The sequence below is a fragment of the Erinaceus europaeus genome, chromosome 20 (genome assembly GCF_950295315.1).
Source record: "Erinaceus europaeus chromosome 20, mEriEur2.1, whole genome shotgun sequence".
NCBI lineage: Eukaryota > Metazoa > Chordata > Mammalia > Eulipotyphla > Erinaceidae > Erinaceus > Erinaceus europaeus.
In genome coordinates this window covers 28,859,991-28,880,621 of record NC_080181.1, presented here as the reverse complement: position 1 = coordinate 28,880,621, position 20,631 = coordinate 28,859,991, and the positions used below count along the sequence as shown (strand labels likewise).

General features: G+C 39.3%; 1 protein-coding gene across 3 annotated transcripts in view; it reads left to right on the top strand.

Annotated features, from left to right (window-relative positions):
- The window catches only part of ZBTB44 (zinc finger and BTB domain containing 44), a 39,288-nt gene extending 35,729 nt beyond the window's left edge, over positions 1-3,559 (top strand). For 2 of the 3 annotated variants that reach the window (XM_060180184.1, XM_060180183.1), the window contains exon 6: positions 1,624-3,559. In XM_060180184.1, the coding sequence (XP_060036167.1) occupies positions 1,624-1,906 (283 nt within the window). In that variant the 3' untranslated portion in view covers positions 1,907-3,559. The remainder of the gene's footprint in view (positions 1-1,623) is intronic. The other variant, XM_060180185.1, reaches the window with a different exon arrangement.
- The last annotated feature ends 17,072 nt before the right edge of the window (positions 3,560-20,631 follow it).

The following is a 20,631-nucleotide window of genomic DNA, read 5'->3' as shown; positions in this document are numbered from 1 at the left end:
TAGTAAATACAATAGAACTATTTTTACAATTGGATTAAAAATATTTTCTTTTAAAAAAAAGAGACTATATACATATTGTTACTTTATTTAAATGATACAAGGTTAAAATGATTCCAAAGTGAGCCTTAAATAGACCTCACTGGAAATTTTACCATGTCAAATAAATTACACCTAATGGTGTTAGATTGTATCAGCTTCTTTGAATATTAATTTTAAAAAGATATGTCTTTTTTTTTTCTTTTTAACTTTATATAAAACTACACAACTACACATTGACCAATAAGGAACATTAGCATCTCTAATGGCTATGATCATTTGAAATCAAATGAAGTGTTTTTTGTTTTGTTTTTTTAGTTTAGAGCTCTATGCTTTTTATATTAATAATTTTAATGGAGTTTACTTTTCTAGTTTATTGGGTACCCAAGAAAAATCAGTTTATTCTAATCTCTAACTACCACTATACTTGAACATGTCACCTTAAAGATGGAGGAGGTTGTAACTTGAAATAGGAAATGTAGTCTTTCAAGGAAATTTCTGAGGTTATCTCTAGATACACATTTTTGTTCTCTTTTCAAAACTATATGTAGGCATTTTTAAGTTTCTTCAAGTCAGACATTTAATGTAGTTAAACCTTTTTAAAATTTTTTTCCTTATTTTAATGAGAGAGAAAGATGCACACAGAGAGATAAACACCGACCCCAGAGCACTGCTCAGCTCTGGTGGTGCCAGGGACTGAACTTTGGTAAGTTTACTATGCACACTCAATAATTACCAATTTAATTATTGCATCACTAGAGTATTAAATTTTAGTATCATCAGAAGCCTTCTGGAGGTTAATATATAACCAGTCTCATGCCATTCATGTCTAAGTTATTATTTTAAAGTAATTTATTAGGGCCCAGGCTGTGGCATACTCGGTAGAACATATGTTATTATGTGCAAGGGGATCCATGTTCAAGTCCCATGGGGAAAGTTTCAAAAGTGATGAAGCAGTGCTGCAGGTGTGTCTCTGTTTCCCCCTTCCCTCTTTCTCTCTGTCTCAATCGACAATAAATAAATAAATAACAAAAAAAAGTAAATGCCCATCAATGCCGTAGACTCACCATGGCAAGCCCCAGCTATAACTCCAGTGGCCAGGAAAAAAATCAAGATACACCTAATTATTCTTTTACATTTCTCTGCATAGTAGATTACACATAAAGTGACTTATACCTAAGGACCTGAAGTATTGAAGAACTTGGTTGATGTATTTATCAACTTGCCTTCCTTATATATGAAATTATATAAAGGTACTTTATAGATCTCTTAATTCAAGAAAGGTTATATTTAACTTAACCAAATACTCTACTTATGTGAGTATGCTAATCATATTGAACTATCTATCATTGGTAGGAAGATTAGATACTTTGGTTTTGATGGATGGCTTTTGTTCATATTTAGGGAACTTTAGAATAGTTGAAAATCCCTGATTTGTGATCTTCATTTGGGCATTACAGAAATGAAAAAAAATCCTAGTCTTGCTTATAGATCAGTTCTTTTTTTTTTTTTTTAAATTATTATTGTGTTTTACTTTTTACTGATGTAAATAATAACTCCCTATTTCACCCTTTGCCTCTTATCTAGTGATTTCTTAGTGCCGGATTACTTAAACCAGGAACAAGAGGAGACCCTTGTTCAGTATGACCTTGGAGAACACAGTTTTGAAAGCAACTCCTCTGTTCAAATGCCTGTGATTTCACAGGTCTCCTCAACCCAGAATTGTGAAAGCACTTTCCCCTTGGGGTCTCTTGGTGGGCTGGCAGAAAAAGAGGAAGAAATGCCAGAACAGCCAAAGACCAGTGCTTGTGCTGAAGCAACCAGAGATGATCCCCCCAAATCAGAGCTGTCTTCTATAACTATTGAGTAATTTTATGTTTGGGCTTTTTTGGGGGGTTAGGGGTTTTGGAAAGTGCCTGTGCTTGGTCTTGTACATTTAAATTTGATTTTTGAACAAAAAGGGTTTGGAAAAGAATCTCCCTTTTTACTTTGTAAGCCCTGAAACTGACACTGTATTTTTCATGAGTGAGGGATTACTTTTCAATGCACAATTAACATGATGTTGAAACATAATGCAAACCGTAAGATTTAAGGAGAACCAGTTGACTTTAAACATTTATTAATTTCTTCTTCTACTGGTAAAATTATGCTAACAGATCATTACAGAAAGAAGAAATTATTATTATTAACCTTCCCAAGATGAAAGGGCATACCAGAAGCTAAAGAGAGCTTAGCAAGTAGCCTGAATAGATGTTTGCTCCTTGACACAGGACATTGTACAATATTTTTAAAAATCCTGTTTTATGGAAGTATTTGTAGTAAGATTTATAAAAAAAAAAAAAAATTATTAGGGTAAATGCTTCTGAAGTCCAGTGTACTCTTTTCTATTTAAAGCCTTTTATTTTTGTCATGATTCTTCATGGTGAGAATTTGGGATAGGCATTCCCTGTACCTTTGTAGTGCCACTTCTCCAAACACTTTTCTTCTACGAAAGAATGCAAAGAACCTTGGTTGAAAATAGTCAAGCTGTGCATGAAATGACCAGAAATGGAGAATTAAGTATGTATATCCTAACATTGAGATAATTCTTTCTTTAATAGCTGCCTTTCTGGTTAAAACTGTTGTTTACCTGGCCAGTTGTTGACTGTTAGTGTCTAACTAATTAGCTTATTGCCTAAATTAATTTTCCTCTTGCCCCATGTTACATATGCTGGCCGGTGTGTTACCATATAAAGAAAAAAATATTGGAGATGGTCTATATTTTATATATAGATTTATGGATTGTTGGGTATGTTTCTATTGTGCTGTTTTGGACATAATAAAGAATTCTTTGTTAGGCTATGTTCTTAGCCCAAATAAGATTGTTTACAAAATCCCATATGACAGCTATACATTGTCCTTGTTCCAAGGTATTTTTAGACATTGTCACATTATCAACAGCAGCTAGTATAGTTTCTACAGAATGTAAGCAATAATATAAAAGATGAAGAGGCTGTAAAATGATAGCCTATGACTTTTAAGTTTAAGAACAAAAGAATTAAGATTAAAGAAATGCTAAAAACCCTTAATGAATATCATCTCTTTTGCTGCTAAAGAAATTACACTCTCTGGTTTATAATTGAAGAGTAGACTTTTAGTTTGGTGCCATGAAAGTGCCGTCGACCTTGACCCTGTATCCCTATTTGTTCATGAACAATGAACTTTTTTTTTTCTTCCCATCACTGAGGCTTTACTACTGCAGATAGAAATAGAGGTGGGAAGGACACAGCACTGAAGCTTTCCCTAGTGTCGTAGTGCTTCAGTGGTTTACCTGGCGATTGGAACCTGGGTTGCACACATGGCAAAGCAGCTCCTAAACTTTGGACTTTTAAGTTTTTGTCTATATATCTATATACCCAAAGCTTAATGATAATGAAGTACCTGATTAGATTAAGACAATTTGTTTTATTTAAAAACGTAAACATACAATCTGAATTTTACCTAGGTACTAGACCTTGATAATAAAATAATGTTAAGTTATAGAGATTTAGTTGTTTCATTTTTCTTAAGTGGCTAATTCTATCATCTCTACCATACACAAGTATAAAGGAGGGGCAAGTAAAGTCATTGAAGTTTTTGTTTGCACTAAAGTTCTTTCTGTCTCTCTCTCTTTTTTTTTTTTTAATGATCTTTAACATGTTTCCAGTTCTTTAGTTTACTCATGGATCTGTTTTTCCATATATATAGGTTTATGACCTTCAGGAAACATCAACACATACCGGCTAGGCTACCAACATTTGTTTCCTTATTAAATAGGGAATTATTAGTGAATCAACTGAAAAGGTCAGGAATTTCTGTTTTAATTTCTCTTTGAAAACATGCCTGTCGTTAGATAAATCTCAGTTAATTTGAAGTGTTAATGGGCAAGACAGTGAGTAGGAAACATGACAGAAATCACTGTTGCTTTCAATTCTTTTTTTTTTTTTAAGATTTTATTTACTTATGAGAAAGGTAGGAGGAGAGAGAAAGAAACAGACATCACTCTGGCGCATGTGTTGCTGGGGATCGAACTCGGGATCTCATGCTTGAGAGTCCAAAGCCTTATCACTGCGCCACCTCCCGTACCACAGTTGCTTTCAATTCTAAGAGCTTCTTAAGTAATCTGTTAATTTTTTTTTCCCTTCAGGGGGGATTTAATCTGCTGAAAGTTTATTGATTTATTTTCACTGGTAATTATAACCTACACAGATTTCCAAGTTTTATGAAGAATCTATCCAGACTATGAAAATGCTTATGTGGTTGGTTATCTGTTCCCCAAATCGTACAGGTGGCCGGTGTTTAGCATAAAATGATACACATTTAAATAATAATAATTTAAAAATTATATGATTTTTTTTTCTGTTTTAGTGAGGCTCTGCAGTTGTCTTGATACTCAGCTTAAGGATGTTTAACTTATAAACCTGTTTAAGGAAACTAAACTGCAAAGGGTGATTGTATGTTTGCATATGGGAGGAGTAAGTACCTGAGTGAGTAGTTTTTACCAGAATATATAGAAAATATTGCAAAAAGGTCAAAGCCAGTTAAATTACCCCACTCATTAGAAAGCTCTGCTATAACTAAATATTTTTTGTCAAGTTTAGAGTACTTAAGCATAGCTGTCTTAAATCCTAAGAGAGAGTAACTTTGTAATATTTAAAGGGCTTACATTTTAGAATGCAAGATAAATTGCTTTTTAAAAACCAAGTATTTTATATAAGGAAAACAGTTCTCAATTTTTAAGCTACCAGATAGGTAGAAAAAAATGAGCAAAGATGTTCATTCACCAGCTTCTTCCATCATTATTTCCATTTTTAACAATATACCCTAGCAGTAGGATCAGCTAGCATGTTCATCTTTTTATTAATTCAGAAGCAAAGGGATATTTAAAGATACTGGGATATTTTTTAAATATATATTCAGTCTTGGATTTGATCATTGCAGCTGACACTGGCTTACAGAAATCTGCTTCCTTATGGCACTTGCTCTTTGGTTGAAAGAAAAGGAAGGAAGGACGGACTTAGGTTTTATAGAAATACTTTATGAAAAAAATACCTAGCCGGCACATCTATTATGTGCTTATCACGGTAATTCTGTTACCTTTGAACTACTGAGCCCAACTTCCCATGTGTAAGTGGGTGCCTGGAAACTGTTAACTCATTCAGATCTTTTATTATCTTCTTATACTTAGCCTAAATAGAGGCCAGTTATTTATTATGGTGGCTTTTATTTTAAAGAGTCTTAGTTCAGATTTTATTAGTCTCTTTTAGCTTTATAGTCCCTGAAAAATGTATTACCATTAGTGTATATGGCAATTCTGTACTACTAAACCATGTGGAATTACTAGGTGATGAATAATCCTAAGACTATAATAATTTGACTAAAAGGAGCTTTAGATTTGAAGAATTGATGAGAAACTTTCCTGCAGTAGTTATTCTGTGTTCACTTGTCTGCAAATGTGAAATCATAAGTAAAATATACATACACCCAGGTCAGAGAGCAGATGGTTTTCTAGATGTTAATATTAGTGGAGGAATGGCCTAGTAAATTTCACATTTGGAAGTAACCAAAAGTTACTAAGTTTGATTTCCACTGTAAGTTACTGACATGAGATGCTGTATTTATAATATATCTAGATTTTGAAAGTTCCTGAGGGAATATAGGAAACTAAGATTTTCTTTACTGCAGCAATGAAATAAAATTTGGGGAAGGAAGCTCTTCTATAGTAAGCAAATCTTAGGAGTATTTATAGCTAAGCATACTACTACCAATTTATAAACGAAAATTGTCAACATTTAACTTACTTTTCAGTTGCCAGCACCTATTTTTACATAGGATATTTTTATTTGGGAAGTCTTCAGCAAGACATTTCCTAAAAGCAGTTAATGGTTCAAATGAAATAACAAAGGAGAATCACTTTCCAGGTTCAGCTGCATGACCGTCATTCTGGATATTTCATTTTCAGATTACAAAGACGTTGAGATTTGCCAGTGTTAAGATTATGAGATGAAGACTCTTAATGACATTGTGGTGGTCCTCTTCTTTTTAATTTTTTTTTCTTATTTCATATACTAAGCTAATATGATCAGTTAAGTTTACATCTCAGTGACTTATGATAAAAAATAGTCATCCTGTGATTCTACAGATAGTCTCTGCAGAGATGTCAGGTGGTATTATTACCAGAGTCCAAGTCTGACAGTCTTCAAACAATGAGACTGCCTTTAAATTGTCAAGTAAGCTCCTTCTGTAGAGGATCCAGACTGGTTCTAACTAATACCAAGATTCCTGTGTATGTAATAGTTTACAAAAAAAAAAAAAAAAAAAGAGTTCAGACCACTAATTGAAATCAAAACTTTTTTTTAAAATATTTTTTTAAATGTAAAAAATTTTTCAGTTCGAAGTGCCTGGTTTATAAGATTACAAAAAGAAATAGTTTGGTTATTGCCTTTCTTTTTTAAATTTAATAATTTTGCTATTTAAGCTTAAAAGTCCTGGGCTCAGTTGTAATGATTTAGTGATAAAATTGCTGTTTTGCAGTTTGAGGGGCTACAATATCATGACTTACTAAATCGTCTTTATTTCCCCAAATGCCAATCTTAACCATATCCAATTTTCCTAATTCAACTAAGCAAGCTAAAACATCATCTTCTAAATGAATGTTGAGGTTACCAAAGTATATCACCTACAGGGGAAAGCTAGCTCTTCCCTGCTTCGGAAGAGCCGGTCAGGTCCTCATAATACACATGGTTTCCCGTGGTATTATTAGTGGAAGTTTCATGGTGGGAAGCCTTTTGTGCAGTTCCTAGAAACTCCTGTTTTCTAGCAGAACTTTTTCTACAAGTAGGTTTTAAGTGTATCTTAAGAGCCTTTTATTTCAATTTTCAGTTTAATTTTCAAGTTGAAGGATGCTATGTAAAGTCTCTCATACTGAGAGTAGTCCTTTAAATTATTGAGAGTTGCACTGTTTTTCATCTTTCATGTGCCTGAAATGATTGTTGTCAGGTATTTGGAAGGAGTACGATCATAAATTATATTCATTTTTTTCTTCCTTGTACAAAGTGATAGCTCCTATGCTTATATTTCAAGATACTTAAAAAAAAAATCCCTAATAGAGTAAAATCTGGTTTCAAGTCCTAACGAATGATATCTTTGATTCTTATGTTGCTGGTGCCTGCTGCATCAGCTGGAAATTCCCTGCCCCTTTGTAGCGCACTCTTGTGGCACCTTATGTCCCATTGGAAGGTAGTATATGGCTTCTTTATGCCACTACTATCTTTTCAAAAGCCATTTTATAAAAATCGTAAGTAGCCTATTTTAATATTTAAATATATATATTTGTGAGAGATAACTTTTAGAGCAGACTTTTTCCTTTCCTTTTTTTTTTTTTTTTAACTTTAAATTTCTCCTTTCCCATTTTTAAGAGTAAATTTAGACTTCCCAGGATTAGGACTTGTCTTTTTCCACACTAGCATAATGAGAAAAGGTCAGATTGATATCATAGACTTTTATTTAGTGACAGAAGAAACTGATGTCTGGTTATAGGTGGCAGATGAGGGGGAAAAAAAAAATTTGATGTAACAAATGAACTTTTTGAATAAAATTGGCTTTGTCTCTGTAATTCTGTATTTGCTGCTACAGGAGCTCAGTGTTTTAAAGACCTAACAGCAAATCTGGCTCCATTTAAAAAACTGGAGTACTTTCTAGTACAACCAATCTAGGAAGAACCTATGCGCCAGTTGTCTTCCAGATGGGGGACTGGCTGCTTTGTGTAGCTAACGCACGCTTTCATATTTGCCTATCGCCCACCATCGAGGAATTTTGGCGAAAAGATTTTTACCTTGCTAATAATAGCACTCTGATTCTTCGGGGCACTGGCATTTTGTGAAACCCTTGGAGGGAAGTGATTCTGGAGAGGAAATGTGAATTAAGTATGTCGATGGGTATTGTCATGTCTTCTGCCCCTCTCCTAGACCCAGTATAACTCTTTAATTGTGCCAGTCCCCAGCTCACCAGCTTTGTATCCAGTTGTCATCTCATTCAAGTACCACTTTACTTGGTGACAGTGACCATAGCTAAGTTACTTGGCATGTTTGACTTTCAACAATAACAAAAATGATTTTGGATTTTTTGTTTTGTTTCTTTAAAATGTATACAATGACAACTTCACATTTTATATACTAGTATCTGGCTATTAGTATTTTACAGGAACCATAGTTCTTGGTGACTACATATATATATATTTTTTTGTGACTCTTTGTAAACTAAGTGCCGTTTCAACGTTATAATCATTTATAGAGTTATTGTAATCAATGTGAATATCATGTTTTTCAAATCTGTTCTGAGCCTATAGTGTTTGCTTTGTGAACATAAGTGTATTGTATATATTCTGTATAGTTACATTGTACTGAAATATTAGCTTGTTTGATATAAGAAAAGTTGTACTGAGTACTTTTTGCTAGCCTGGTTGTTTAATCTTTTTAAAAAAGGTTTAAACTTTTTTTTTAAAAAAAAAAAATTTAACTGGCCTTTATTACATGGTCACAAATAAAGTTGCAGTTAGAAAGGATGGGCAGGGAAAACTAGTTTTGAGTGTCTTTGAATAGAAACATAAGACTAAATTTTGTTTTCTTTTTCTTCATTAAAATATCTTATTAATGCTTTATGGAGTAAAACTTCCTAATGTTGTATTTTTTTATTGTTTACTGGAAGGAAGAATTGCTGTTGGGTGAGGTAAAGTGGATCTGAAAATCACCAGAATAATTAATGCACGACTTAAGTAACCATCCACTGAGTGCACTGACTAGAGAGTGTTAAATAAGCACATCAGCTTTGTGAATAAGAAAAGGAGTAATGGCAAAAAAAAAAAAAAAAAAAAATCTACAAACACTCTCTCTAAAACTAAAAATTATGAAGAAGAATAGAAAAAGTCACCAAACCTTGGGACTCCTGGACCAGGCTCTTTTGCAGAGCTCCTCTCTGAGTGGCTTGCTCCATCTTTAAAAGTCACTCGATCTCTGAATTGGCTAGGTGCCTGCTTGGTGACATTGCATTAGCAAACGGGTTTTTATCAGAGGTGACAACTAATTTCAGATTCATCTTGATAAGGCTTTTTACAACAACTGCAGCAACTGAGTAATAATCAGGCTAGAAAAATTTCACTGACAGGGCCAAGTGGTAGCGCACCTGGTTGATCTCATGTTACAATGTGCAAGACCTGGGTTCAAGCCCTCAGTTCCTACCTGCAGGGGGAAAGCTTTGCAAGTGGTGAAGCAGTGCTGCAGAGCTCTCATTCTCATTCATTACCCCCTTCCCTCTCGATTTCTGGCTGTCTCTATCCAATAAATAAAAGAATTTCGCTGACCCCCTCCAAGCTACCAAGATCATTTAAAAATTATTGAATAACATTAGGACATATTAAAGAGCGTTCTCTTTCATTCAGTGAGTGTTAATGAACGGTGATTTACCGAAGCATTTTAGGTCATCATAGTTTGGTTCTTTGGTAGCTTCAGAAAATTCCTTTTGGGGAGTCAGGCGGTAGCGCAGTGGGTTAAGCACACATGGCACAAAGCACAAGGACCAGCACTAAGGATCCCACTTCCAGCCCCCGGCTCCCCACCTGCAGGGGAGTCGCTTCACAAGCTGATGAAGCAGGTTTGCAAGTGTCTATCTTTCTCTACCCCTCCTGTCTTTCCTATCTCTCTCCATTTCTCTCTCCTATCCAACAATGACGACATCAAGAACAACATCAATAATAACTACAACAATAAGACAAGGGCAACAAAATGGAATAAATATTTATTTTAAAAAGAAGATTCCTTTTGGAGAATAATATTGGACGGGTAGATAGCATAATGGTTATGCAGAGAATCTAAGGCCTGAGGCTCCAAAGTTCCAGGTTCAATCACCAGAGCTGAGTAGTGCTCTAGTATATATATATATATATATATATTATTAAAGGTAATAATCCAAAGATGTCCTAAGTACTTATATACAAGCATATAAGGACTTTCAGTGGGGGAAACTTGCTTATAAACACCAAGTCTCAAAGTTTAATGTACTTTTTTTTAAATGTATAAGCACACAGATAACTAATAAAAGACAAACTAAAAAAAATAAAACTAGAGTATATTCAATCTAGAAAGTAATTCTTCAAACTGATTTTTTTATTAATTTGATGGATTTGAAATGTGTGTTTTATAACTGAGCAAATTATTCCAGAGGCAGAGTTAGCATTCAAATCATTTTACAAAGGTTCCATATATAATCTCACTTCTTTCTATCCTTGCCTTTTTTTTTTTTTTTAATACAGTTGACATTTCTGGCTGCCTTTGGCTGGAGGTCATTTAGTGAATGAGTGAAGCCCATTGACCAGAGGACCTTGGAAAGTTAAGACTTAGCAAATTAGTAAAGGGTCAGCCTCGTATGAATTGCCTCTAATGAATGATTTTGTCATCTAGAGACACTGTTGGGAAAGTTGCTTGAAAAGATAAAAATCCTACCATTTTTTTTTAAAGAAATACTTTTCTGCCATTTTTTTTAAAATATACTTTTTATTTATTCCCTTTTGTTGCTCTTGTTTTATTGTTGTAGTTATTCTTGATGTCATCGTTGTTGGATAGGACAGGGAAATGGAGAGAGGTGGGGGAGAGAAAGATAGACACCTGCAGACCTGCCTCACCGCCTGTGAAGCGACTCCCCTGCAGGTGGGGAGCTGGGAACTTGAACCGGGATCCTTAAGCCAGTCCTTGTGCATTGTACCGCGTGCACTTAATCCGCTGCACTACTGCCCAACTCCCTTGTTTTTATTCTTTAAAGACTTACTGGGACCAGACGGTGGTGCATCTGGTTGAGCATGCACATTACAGTGCTCAAGGGCCCGGGTTCAAACCATGGGTCTCTACTTGCAGGGCGAAAGAAGCATGAGTGGTGAAGCAGGGCTGCAGGTATCTGTCTCTCTCCCTCTCTACTTCCTCCTTCCCTCTCAATTTCTCTCTGTCTCTATCCAATAATAAATAAATTCCCCACCTGCAGGGGAGTTGCTTCACAAGCAGTGCAGCAGGTCTGCACGTGTCTGTTTTTCTCTCCCCCTCTCTGTCTTCCCCTCCTCTCTCCATTTCTGTCTTATCCAACAACATCAATAACAACAATAACTATAACAATAAAACATCAAGGGCAACAAAAGAGGATAAATAGACTTAATGAGAGAACTAGAGTGTCACTGCCACATGTCACACCAGGAATTGAACACTGAACCTCATGCCTGTGAACTTCAAACTTCAGCCACTGCACCACCTCCTCCTGGACCACTAAGAATAAATAGGGCCTGTGGTAATTACTAATTTTTGTCCTGGAGTTCACTGTTGAAAACAGTTTAAGTGTACCTGCAAAACTAGTAGACACTGGTTTGGCATGTTTTAGTCTATAAAAATGCTAGCATTTTCAGTGATTTGCTCTTCAAAAGCCCAGTGAAATAAGCAGATAAGGTAATAAGTATATGGTCCCCGTAGGTGGTATTATGATAGGAGGCATGAGATCCATTCTGAAATCGCCAGGCTAGCAGGGCTGGAACCCCAGCAGTCTTGAATTGGTTGAACCTGTATCTGTGTCCCAGAAAACTGGAAAGGAAGCAAGCTGAGGGCCTATAAGAGGCTGGGTGAATGGGAGTCGGGCAGTAGTGCAGCAGATTGCAAGGACCCACATAAGGATTCCGGTTTGAGCCCCTGGCTCCCCACCTGCAGGGGAGTCGCTTCACAGGCGGTGAAGCAGGACCACAGGTGTCTTATCATTCTCTCCCCCTCTCTGTCTTCCCCTCTTCTCTCCATTTCTGTCTGTCCTATCCAACGACGACATCAATAACAACAATAAAACAAGGGCAACAAAAGGGGATAAATATTTTTTTTTTAATTTTTTTAAGGCTGGTGAATTTGTGAAACCTAACCTCACAGATGACTAGAAGACTTATGCTGCAAGGTCTCAGGAATCAGAGGGAGCACTTAGCTCTTACAATTGAAGGAGTTTTGGCTGGAGAGATATAACAACAAAATGGCTATGCAAAAAGCCTTTCATACCATGCAGGCACCAAAAAGGTCCCAAGTTCTATCTCCAGCACCACGACAAGCCAGAGAGTGCTCTGGTAGGGGGAAAAAGTTTAGCAGCAGCTTGTGTGTGCGAAGTAAAGAACAACATAGTGACTACTGGTGGCAAACTTCACAACCCAGTAATCTCAGGAAGGCTGACTCCTTGCGCCCAGGGGAACAGTGCTACATACGGTTATAGCAAAATACCAAAGCCCCCTTCCTGCTAATGCTATTGAAATAGAATCTATATGATGCTTTGCCCAGTAAGACTATACTTACTGAAGAAATAGAAGCCTAGCTTTGTTCTTTTTCTGAAAAGGAAAGAGAAAGCCAGGAAGCATTACCAGTTCTTGAGTGATGCTCGGTATGTGGGGAGACCGTTCAGGGAAGATAATGCTTGAAAGATGTGAGTTAAATCATGTAGATTTTTTTTTTTAATTAATGTCAGGCACCAGGGTTTAGTTTTGTTTTTGACTGGATATAGGTAGAAACTGAGATGGAAGGGAGAAAGACACCTGTAGCACTGCTCCACCGCTCTAGCCTCCCCTCTGCATGGATGGGTGACCAGGGGTTTGAACCTGGGTCCTTGCACATAGTAACATGCACTCATCTAAAAGAAGAGTCAGATAATTAAAGTGGTCAAAGAATTATGTTTTGAGTCTGGATGTGGACCAATTTTTTTTTTTAATGTCCTCTCTAATGAATACATCTCATTTCCACTTCTGTTGGAAACCTCAACCATCATCTATCTTATCCCTACTCTTCCTAGATCAAATCAAGACATTATCTCTGACCGAATAAGCCACTTTCTTGCCTGTTTCTTGTAACGAACTGCTCTTCTCTGGTCAATTCCCTTCAAGTCCCTCATAACTACTAGAGTCACCTTTCTGATCAGGTTACAGGCAGCCTCATGGGGTAGTTGTGAGAACTAAACAAATTATATGTGGGATGATTAGAACAGTACAAGTTATCGCTTTATTGTCAGGACACGTTACCAAGGTGTCTCCTCCTGGTTGACTTTTTTTTTTTCCAACCAGAGCACCACTCAGAATCTGGTTGTTGGTAGTACTGAGGCTCAGGCCTGGCACCTGTTATGTGTGAGTCTTGTGCACTACTGACTGGATTTTTTTTTTTTTTTTTTTTTTGGTGAGGAGATATCCTTGAAATATATTTAATTTTTTTTATATTTTCCCTTTTGTTGCCCTTTTTATTGTAGTTGTTGCTGTTGTTGTTAGCTAGGACAGAGAGAAATGGAGAGAGGAGGGGAAGACAGAGGGAGAGAAAGGTAAGACACCTGCAGACCTGCTTCACCGCCTGTGAAGTGACTGTCCTGCAGGTGGGGAGCCAGGGATCGAATCGGGATCCTTAGACCGGTCCTTGCACTTTGTGCCACCTGTGCTAAACCTTCTGCGCTACTGCCCAACTCCCAAATACAGATTTTTTTATTTTATTGGATAAAGACAAATAAAGAGGTATGGGGGAGATAAGGAAAGAGACCTGTGACAGTGCTTCCCTTCTCAAGAGGCTTTCCTTATGCAGCTGGGGACTAGGGGCTTGAACTGACTGCGTTCTGGCCAGCAGATACTATTCTAGCTGTGTGTTCTCTGTTGCACCTGGCACATAATGGAACTCAAAAATTTAACAAGTGAATGTTTCCAAGAAACAGTCATAAACTCAGGTTACCAACACCTAGAGCATTATCTGGTTTTCCTACTTCACGTGTATACCATTATCTTAGTGATTTTTAAAGTGAGGGGCTGGGTCCAGTAGACAAATCACCCACTAGAGAACATACTTTGCTGTGCTCAAGGACCCAGGTTTGAGCCCCAGCACCAGATGGTAGCACCATGCATATTACCATGGGAAGCTTCATGAATGGTTGGGTCAATGTTTCCTCTCTCTCTCTCTCTTCTCTCTCTCTAATCTCTCTGACATTGAAAAGTGGGGAGAGTCCTTGGGTCTAAAATATCAGGCTATGTGGGTTCTGAATGAGTATTTACTTAATATAGCCCTAAGGATAATTGCTTGATCAGAATCTCCCCTGAATTGTCCAGCAAGCCAGGATCTATTCAGGAAAAAATTATGATTTTTCTGTGCAAAAAAAAAAAAAAAAGTGGTCTGGGCGGTGGCTCAGTGGATAAAGCACTGGATTCTCAACCATGAGGTCCCAAGTTCAACCCCCAACAGCATATGTACCAGAGTGATGTCTGCCTATCTTTCTCATGAATAATTTAAAAAAAAATGCTTCATGACTTTTCAGATAGCCCAGTACTCTGTTACTTCTTCTAGTCTTTATTTTATTTATTCCTTTTTGATGCCCTGTTTGTTTTATTGTTGTAGTTATTATTGTTGTCTGTCTTCGTTGTTGGAAAGGACAGAGAAAGGGAGAAAGGAGGGGGAGAGAAAGACACCTGCAGACCTGCTTCACCTGTGAAGCGACTCCCCTGCAGGTGAGGAGCTGAAGGCTTCATCTAGTCTTATTCCTTAGACCCAAGCCTAACTAAGGACCAGACTGTAAGAAGCTCTGCTTTTATTACAGTGGTCATAATGGGTGAGTGGAAAAGCAGTTACCATTGAGCTTTGTTAGCTTAAGTTTCTGTAGAACCAACAACCAAGGTGTGCCGAAGCTCAGAGTTTGTTGAATGAATGCAGTAACTATCGTTAATGAATGCACTGTAGGGTGTGGTTTGAAGATCTGACCGAGGGAGAGAAGTGCTGGGATATAGCTCACCTAGTGGGGTGGGGGATCATGCTTTGACAGAGCCATGGAAACAGAGGAGGGGGAAGCTGGCAGTGTGTGTCTCCCTTCACCTGAAATAAAGGAGGAACAAAAGCCAACATGGCCCTGTTGATGTGAAGTGAGAGGCCCTGGAGATGACCCTCTCCTGCTAAACAATTTTTTATTTTTCCAGTTAAATAAAGGAGCAGTCTGGCTGGAAGGAGTCACAAAGGCAGCATGGAGAGGGAACATTTGAGTTTTGAGTTTGACACATCTAGGACTGTACAGGAAGAAAAGAGAGGAAGCAGCACTCCAGGAGACAAGACATTGAGCTAAAAAAAAAAGTAGGTCATGTCCTGAGAGTGAGAATGGTCGAATATATCGAGTATTATAGGATCCTTGCAGGGAAGAATGGAAGAAAACGTTATGAAGTAGACTGGGACCAGATGAGGAAACGCTTTAAGGGTCAGAACTGAAAGGAGAGCAAACAAATACAAAATAGGTGAGAAGGAAGGCATGTAAACATCACAGCGGCATTGTCTCAGAGAGGAGCCCTTAGAAGAGAGAGTGCGGATGGAGCTGAAGGGGGGAAAGTAAAGCATTGAGAGCTGGGGCCTGGCATTGGCGCACCCAGTTAAGCACCCATACTACCATGCGCAAGGACCCAGGTTCAAGTCCACTGCTCCCCATCTATAGGGGTCCACTGAGCTGTAAAGCAAGTCTGCTGCTGTCTGTCTGTCTTCCCCTTTTTCTCTCAATTTATCTCTGTCCTATCTAATTCTTCTTCTTCTAGCATTTGCCCTTCTTCCGTAGCCAGTCAACAGCGTCAGGTTGAGCCTGATGTAAAGTTTCGAGACCTCCTTTGAATCTGGAGAGGTGGCAGTCGTTGACTATGTGGGTCATAGTCTGTCTGTAGCCACAGGGGCAGTTCCGGTCGTCTCTGGCTCCCCAGCGATGGAACATAGCGGCGCACCGGCCATGGCCTGTTCGATAGCGATTGAGGAGGGCCCAATCATAACGAGCTAGGTCAAAGCCGGGTTGACGCTTGCAGGGGTCTGTGATGAGGTGTTTGTTCTTTACCTCAGCTGACTGCCAGCTCTGTTTCCAAGAGTCTGGAACAGAGAAGTTCAGTGTAGGCGTAGGGGACCAGATTGGGTGACGAGACGTCAAGCGTTGGACAGGGTGGGCGAAGATATCCGCGTATATTGGCAGGTCCGGTCGAGCGTAGACGTGGGAAATGAACTTACATGATGCCGCATCCCGACGAATATCTGGTGGGGCGATGTTGCTGAGAACTGGCAGCCATGGAACCGGGGTGGAACGGATGGTTCCAGAAATTATCCTCATGGAGGAATATAATTTGGAATCGACCAAGTGGACATGGGGGCTACGGAACCATACTGGGGCACAGTATTCTGCAGTGGAATAGCATAATGCCAGAGATGATGATCGTAGTGTGGAAGCGCTCGCGCCCCATGAGGAGCTGGCCAGTCTTGCAATGATGTTATTCCTCGCGCCCACCTTTGCTGCAGTTTTTATGAGATGTTCGTGAAATGACAGAGTGCGATGGAGAGTAACGCCAAGATAGACTGGCTGGGCTTCATGCCGGATTCTCGTACCGCCAAGCTGCACATTAAGCTCACGTGAGGCCGAGGCATGGTGTAGATGGAAAACAGATGATACCGTTTTTGCAGTGCTAGGGATTAGTCGCCATTTTTTACAGTAATCAGATATCAGAGACATGTCCTATCTAATAAAGTAGATGCACATGTTAAAAATGCACAAAGACCTGGGTTCAAGCCTACGGTCCCTAGGTCCCTACCCCCTACAAGGGGAAAGCTTCTTGATTGGTGAAGCAGAGCCGCAGGCGTCTCTGTCACTTTCTGTCTCTCCATTCCTCTGGATTTCTGCCTATCCAATAAATAAAGATTAAAAAATATTTCAAACAAAATTAGGAAAAAATTAAAAAATGGCTGCCAGGAACAGTGGATTCATACTGCTGGCACAAAACCCCAGTGATAACCCTGGTGGCTAAAAAAACAAAAAGCAAAAAAAATGGAGGGTTGCTTTGGCAAAAGACTTCATGCCTGAGGCTCCAAAGTCCCAGATTCAATCCCCAGCACCACCATAAACCAGAGCTGAACAGTGCTCTGGTTAAAAAATAATAAATGTGGGAGTTGGGCAGTGTAGTGCAGCGGGTTAAGCGCAGGTGGCACAAAGCGCAAGGACTGGCGTAAGGATCCCAGTTTGAGCCACTTCACAGGCAGTGAAGCAGGTCTGCAGGTGTCTTATCTTTCCCCCTTTCTGTCTTCCCCTCTCCATTTCTCTCTGTCCTATCTAACAACAACATCAGTAACAACAACAATAATAAGTACAACAATAAAACAAGGGCAACAAAAGGGAATAAATATTTTTTTAAATAATAAGGAAAGGGGTGGGGGTTGATAGCATAATAGTTATGCAAAGAGACTCTCATGTCTGAGGCACTGAAGTCTCAGGTTCAGTCCCCACACCACCATAAGCCAGAGCTGAGCAGTGCTTTGGTAAAATAAAAAATGTAAAAGTGAGAGAGTCGGGAGGTAGCACAGCAGGTTAAGCACACATGGCGCCAAGCTCAAGGACCGGCGTAAGGATCCCAGTTCGAGCCCCTGGCTCCCCACCTGCAGAGGAGTGGCTTCACAGGCGGTGAAGCAGGTCTGTAGGTGTCTTGTCTTCCCCTCCTCTCCATTTCTCTCTGTCCTATCCAACGATGACATCAATAAAAACAACAAAAATAAAAAACAAGGGCAACAAAAATAAAAAAAATAAAAAACAAGGGCAACAAAAAGGGAAAATAAATATATTTTTAATTTTTTTTAATTAAAAAAAAGTTTTGGCAAGAGAGGGGCCAGGTCTCATCTCTGAGCAGTGGCCGATAATGGCTTTGTCCCAAGGCAGATAGATAACTGTCAATATTGTTTACTTGGGAGTCGGGCAGTAGCACAGCAAGTTAAGTGCAGGTGGCGCAAAGTGCAAGGACAGGAATAAGGATCCCGCTTCGAGCCCCCGGCTCGTCACCTACAGGGGAGTCGCTTCACAGGCGGTGAAGCAGGTCTGCAGGTGTCTTTCCTCTCTGTCTTCCTGTCCTCTCTCCATTTCTCTCTGTCCTATTCATCAACGATGACATCAATAACAACAGTAATAACTACAACAATAAAACAAGGTCAACAAAAGGAAATATTTTTTTTAAAAAATATTGTTTACTTGACTTTGTCAAGTTCTTAGCAACCTCTTTGTTTTTTGAGACAGAACTCTGTGTCCTAGAGGAAAATAAGGTAAGAATTAGGCAGAGTTCTGAGCCAGGTTCCAGAGTTAAATCTCCAGCAGAGGAGTTTTTCCTTCTAGGAGTCGGCATGTGAATAAAGCTATTTAGCTGGGTGCCCTTTCTAGCAGAATCGGATTCTATTAAAACATAATCTTTGGGGAGAAAGTTCCAGAGGCATTTCTCATGTCCTAATACACACTACTCACAATTCTTTCTTTTAGTGGACACTTGAGTCTGCAGGCACTTCTAAGGCACTGGAAAGATGGCATTGAACAAGACAAAGCAAAGGAACTTGTTCTTGTCTGGTTTATATTGGATGGGTTGGAATCAGGAAAGAAGATATAATTAACAATAGTGTGTTTATGGGCGAGTGAGTCCTTTTTGGTGAGAGATCAAAAGTGAAAGGACTCTTGAGTCCAAGTCCAAAGACACTTTGAGCAGGTTGAGAAGATTCTTTTGCCTGTCAGTCTCAACAGGGCAAAGACAAGGAGAGCAGGCATTGCCACAAGGGTTTAAACAGAGAATGACCCAGGAGATGGTGCAGAGGGTAGGCTGCCAGCATGAGGGTACTGAATTCAATCCCTGGCATCACATATGCCAGAATAATGCTCTGACTTTTCTCTGCATGTCTCTAATAAATGGATAAGCTGTTGCCCAGGAGGTGGTACAGTGAGTGAGAAAATTCTCAAGCTTTGCAAGTGGTGAAGCAGAGTTGCAGGAGTCTCTTGTCACTCTCCCTATCACCCCTTCCCTCTCAATTTCTGACTGTCTCTTATCAAAGTAATTTTAAAAAACAGTTGTTAAGTGTGAGGTCCTGAGTTCAGTCTCTAGCATCAGATAGGCCAGAGTGATACTCTGGTTCTCTCACTAATCTTAAATCATCATCATAATTTTTAAAGATAAAAAGCGCCATGGAGATAGTATAGTGTAGGACTTGCATGAAAAATAAAATCTGAACATGGAAAGTTTTCTTCCCCCCCAAATCTAATATCAGGCCTAACTTGAGACAAGTAACTCATATTACTCTGAGTTAAAAATTAACTAGAGGGCTGGGGAGACAGCATGATGATTTTGCAAAAGACTTTCACACCCAAGACCCTGAGATCCTAGGTTCTGTCCCTAGCACCACCATAAACCAGAGCTGAGAAATGCTCTGGTCTGTCTTTCTCATTAAAATCAAACAAATAGGGAGTCGGGCAGTAGCGTAGCGGTTTAAGCGCATGTGGCACAAAGCGCAAAGACCTGTGTAAAGATCCCTGTTCGAGCCCCCAGCTCCCCACCTGCAGGGGAGTCGCTTCACAGATGGTGAAGCAGGTCTGCAGGTGTCTGTCTTTCTCTCCCCCTCTCTGTTTTCCCTTCCTCTCTCCATTTCTCTGTCCTACCCAACAACGACATCAATAATAACTACAATAAAACAAGGACAACAGAAAGGGAATAAATAAATAGAAAATTTTTTAAAATCAGATAAAAACTATGCTTGAAGACCAGGCACTGGCAGCACTTTTAGGCTTTATTGTTTTCGTATAGCAGGACTCAATCTTAACCTAGACTTTTGTCCTTTATCTGAGCTTAAGATGCCATTTAAAAGACCTCTGTCAGGGCTGGACAAGCAGTGCACCTGTTGGGCGCACTTACTACAATGAGCAAGGGCCTGGGTTTGAGGCCCCAGCCCCAGCTGCAGGGGGGAAGCTTCATGAGTAGTAAAACAATGCTGCAGATGTCCTTTGCCCTCCGTCACCTCCCCTCTCGATTTCCCTATCCAATAAAGAAAATATTTTTTTTTAAAAAAATTAAAACCAGGAAGTCAGGCGGTAGTGCAGCGGTTTAAGCGCATGTGGCGCAAAGTGCAGGGACCGGCACAAGGATCCCGGTTCGAGCCCCCGGCTCCCCACCTGCAGGGGAGTCGCTTCACAGGCGGTGAAGCAGGTCTGCAGGTGTCTATCTTTCTCTCCCCTTCTCTGTCTTCCTCTCCTCTCTCCATTTCTCTCTGTCCTATCCAACGACGACAATATCAGTCATAACTACAATAATAAAACAACAAGGGCAACAAAAGGGAATAAATCAAAGAATATTTTTTTAAAAAAAGTTAAAACCAGAAAGACCTGTGTCCTGGGAGGTGAAGCAGTGGATGAAGTGCTGGACTCTCATGCACGAAGTATGTAGAGTTTGAGCCCAGCGTCTCATAGTAATGCTGCCTGTCCCCACCTCCACGCCAGCCTCATGATGAGTAAATATATAGTAACTATATATATTGCCTCCAGGGTTATCGCTGGGGCTTGGTGCCAGCACTACATCCACTGCTCCTGGAGGCCATTTTTCTATTTTGTTGCCATTATTGTTGTCGTTGTTATTGCTGCTGCTGTTGGACAGGACAGAAGTTGAGAAAGGAGTGGAAGACAGAGTGGGAGAGAAACGACCCTTGCAGGTGGGGAGCCGGGGGCTCAAACTGGGATTCTTACAGTGGTCCTTGTGCCTCATGC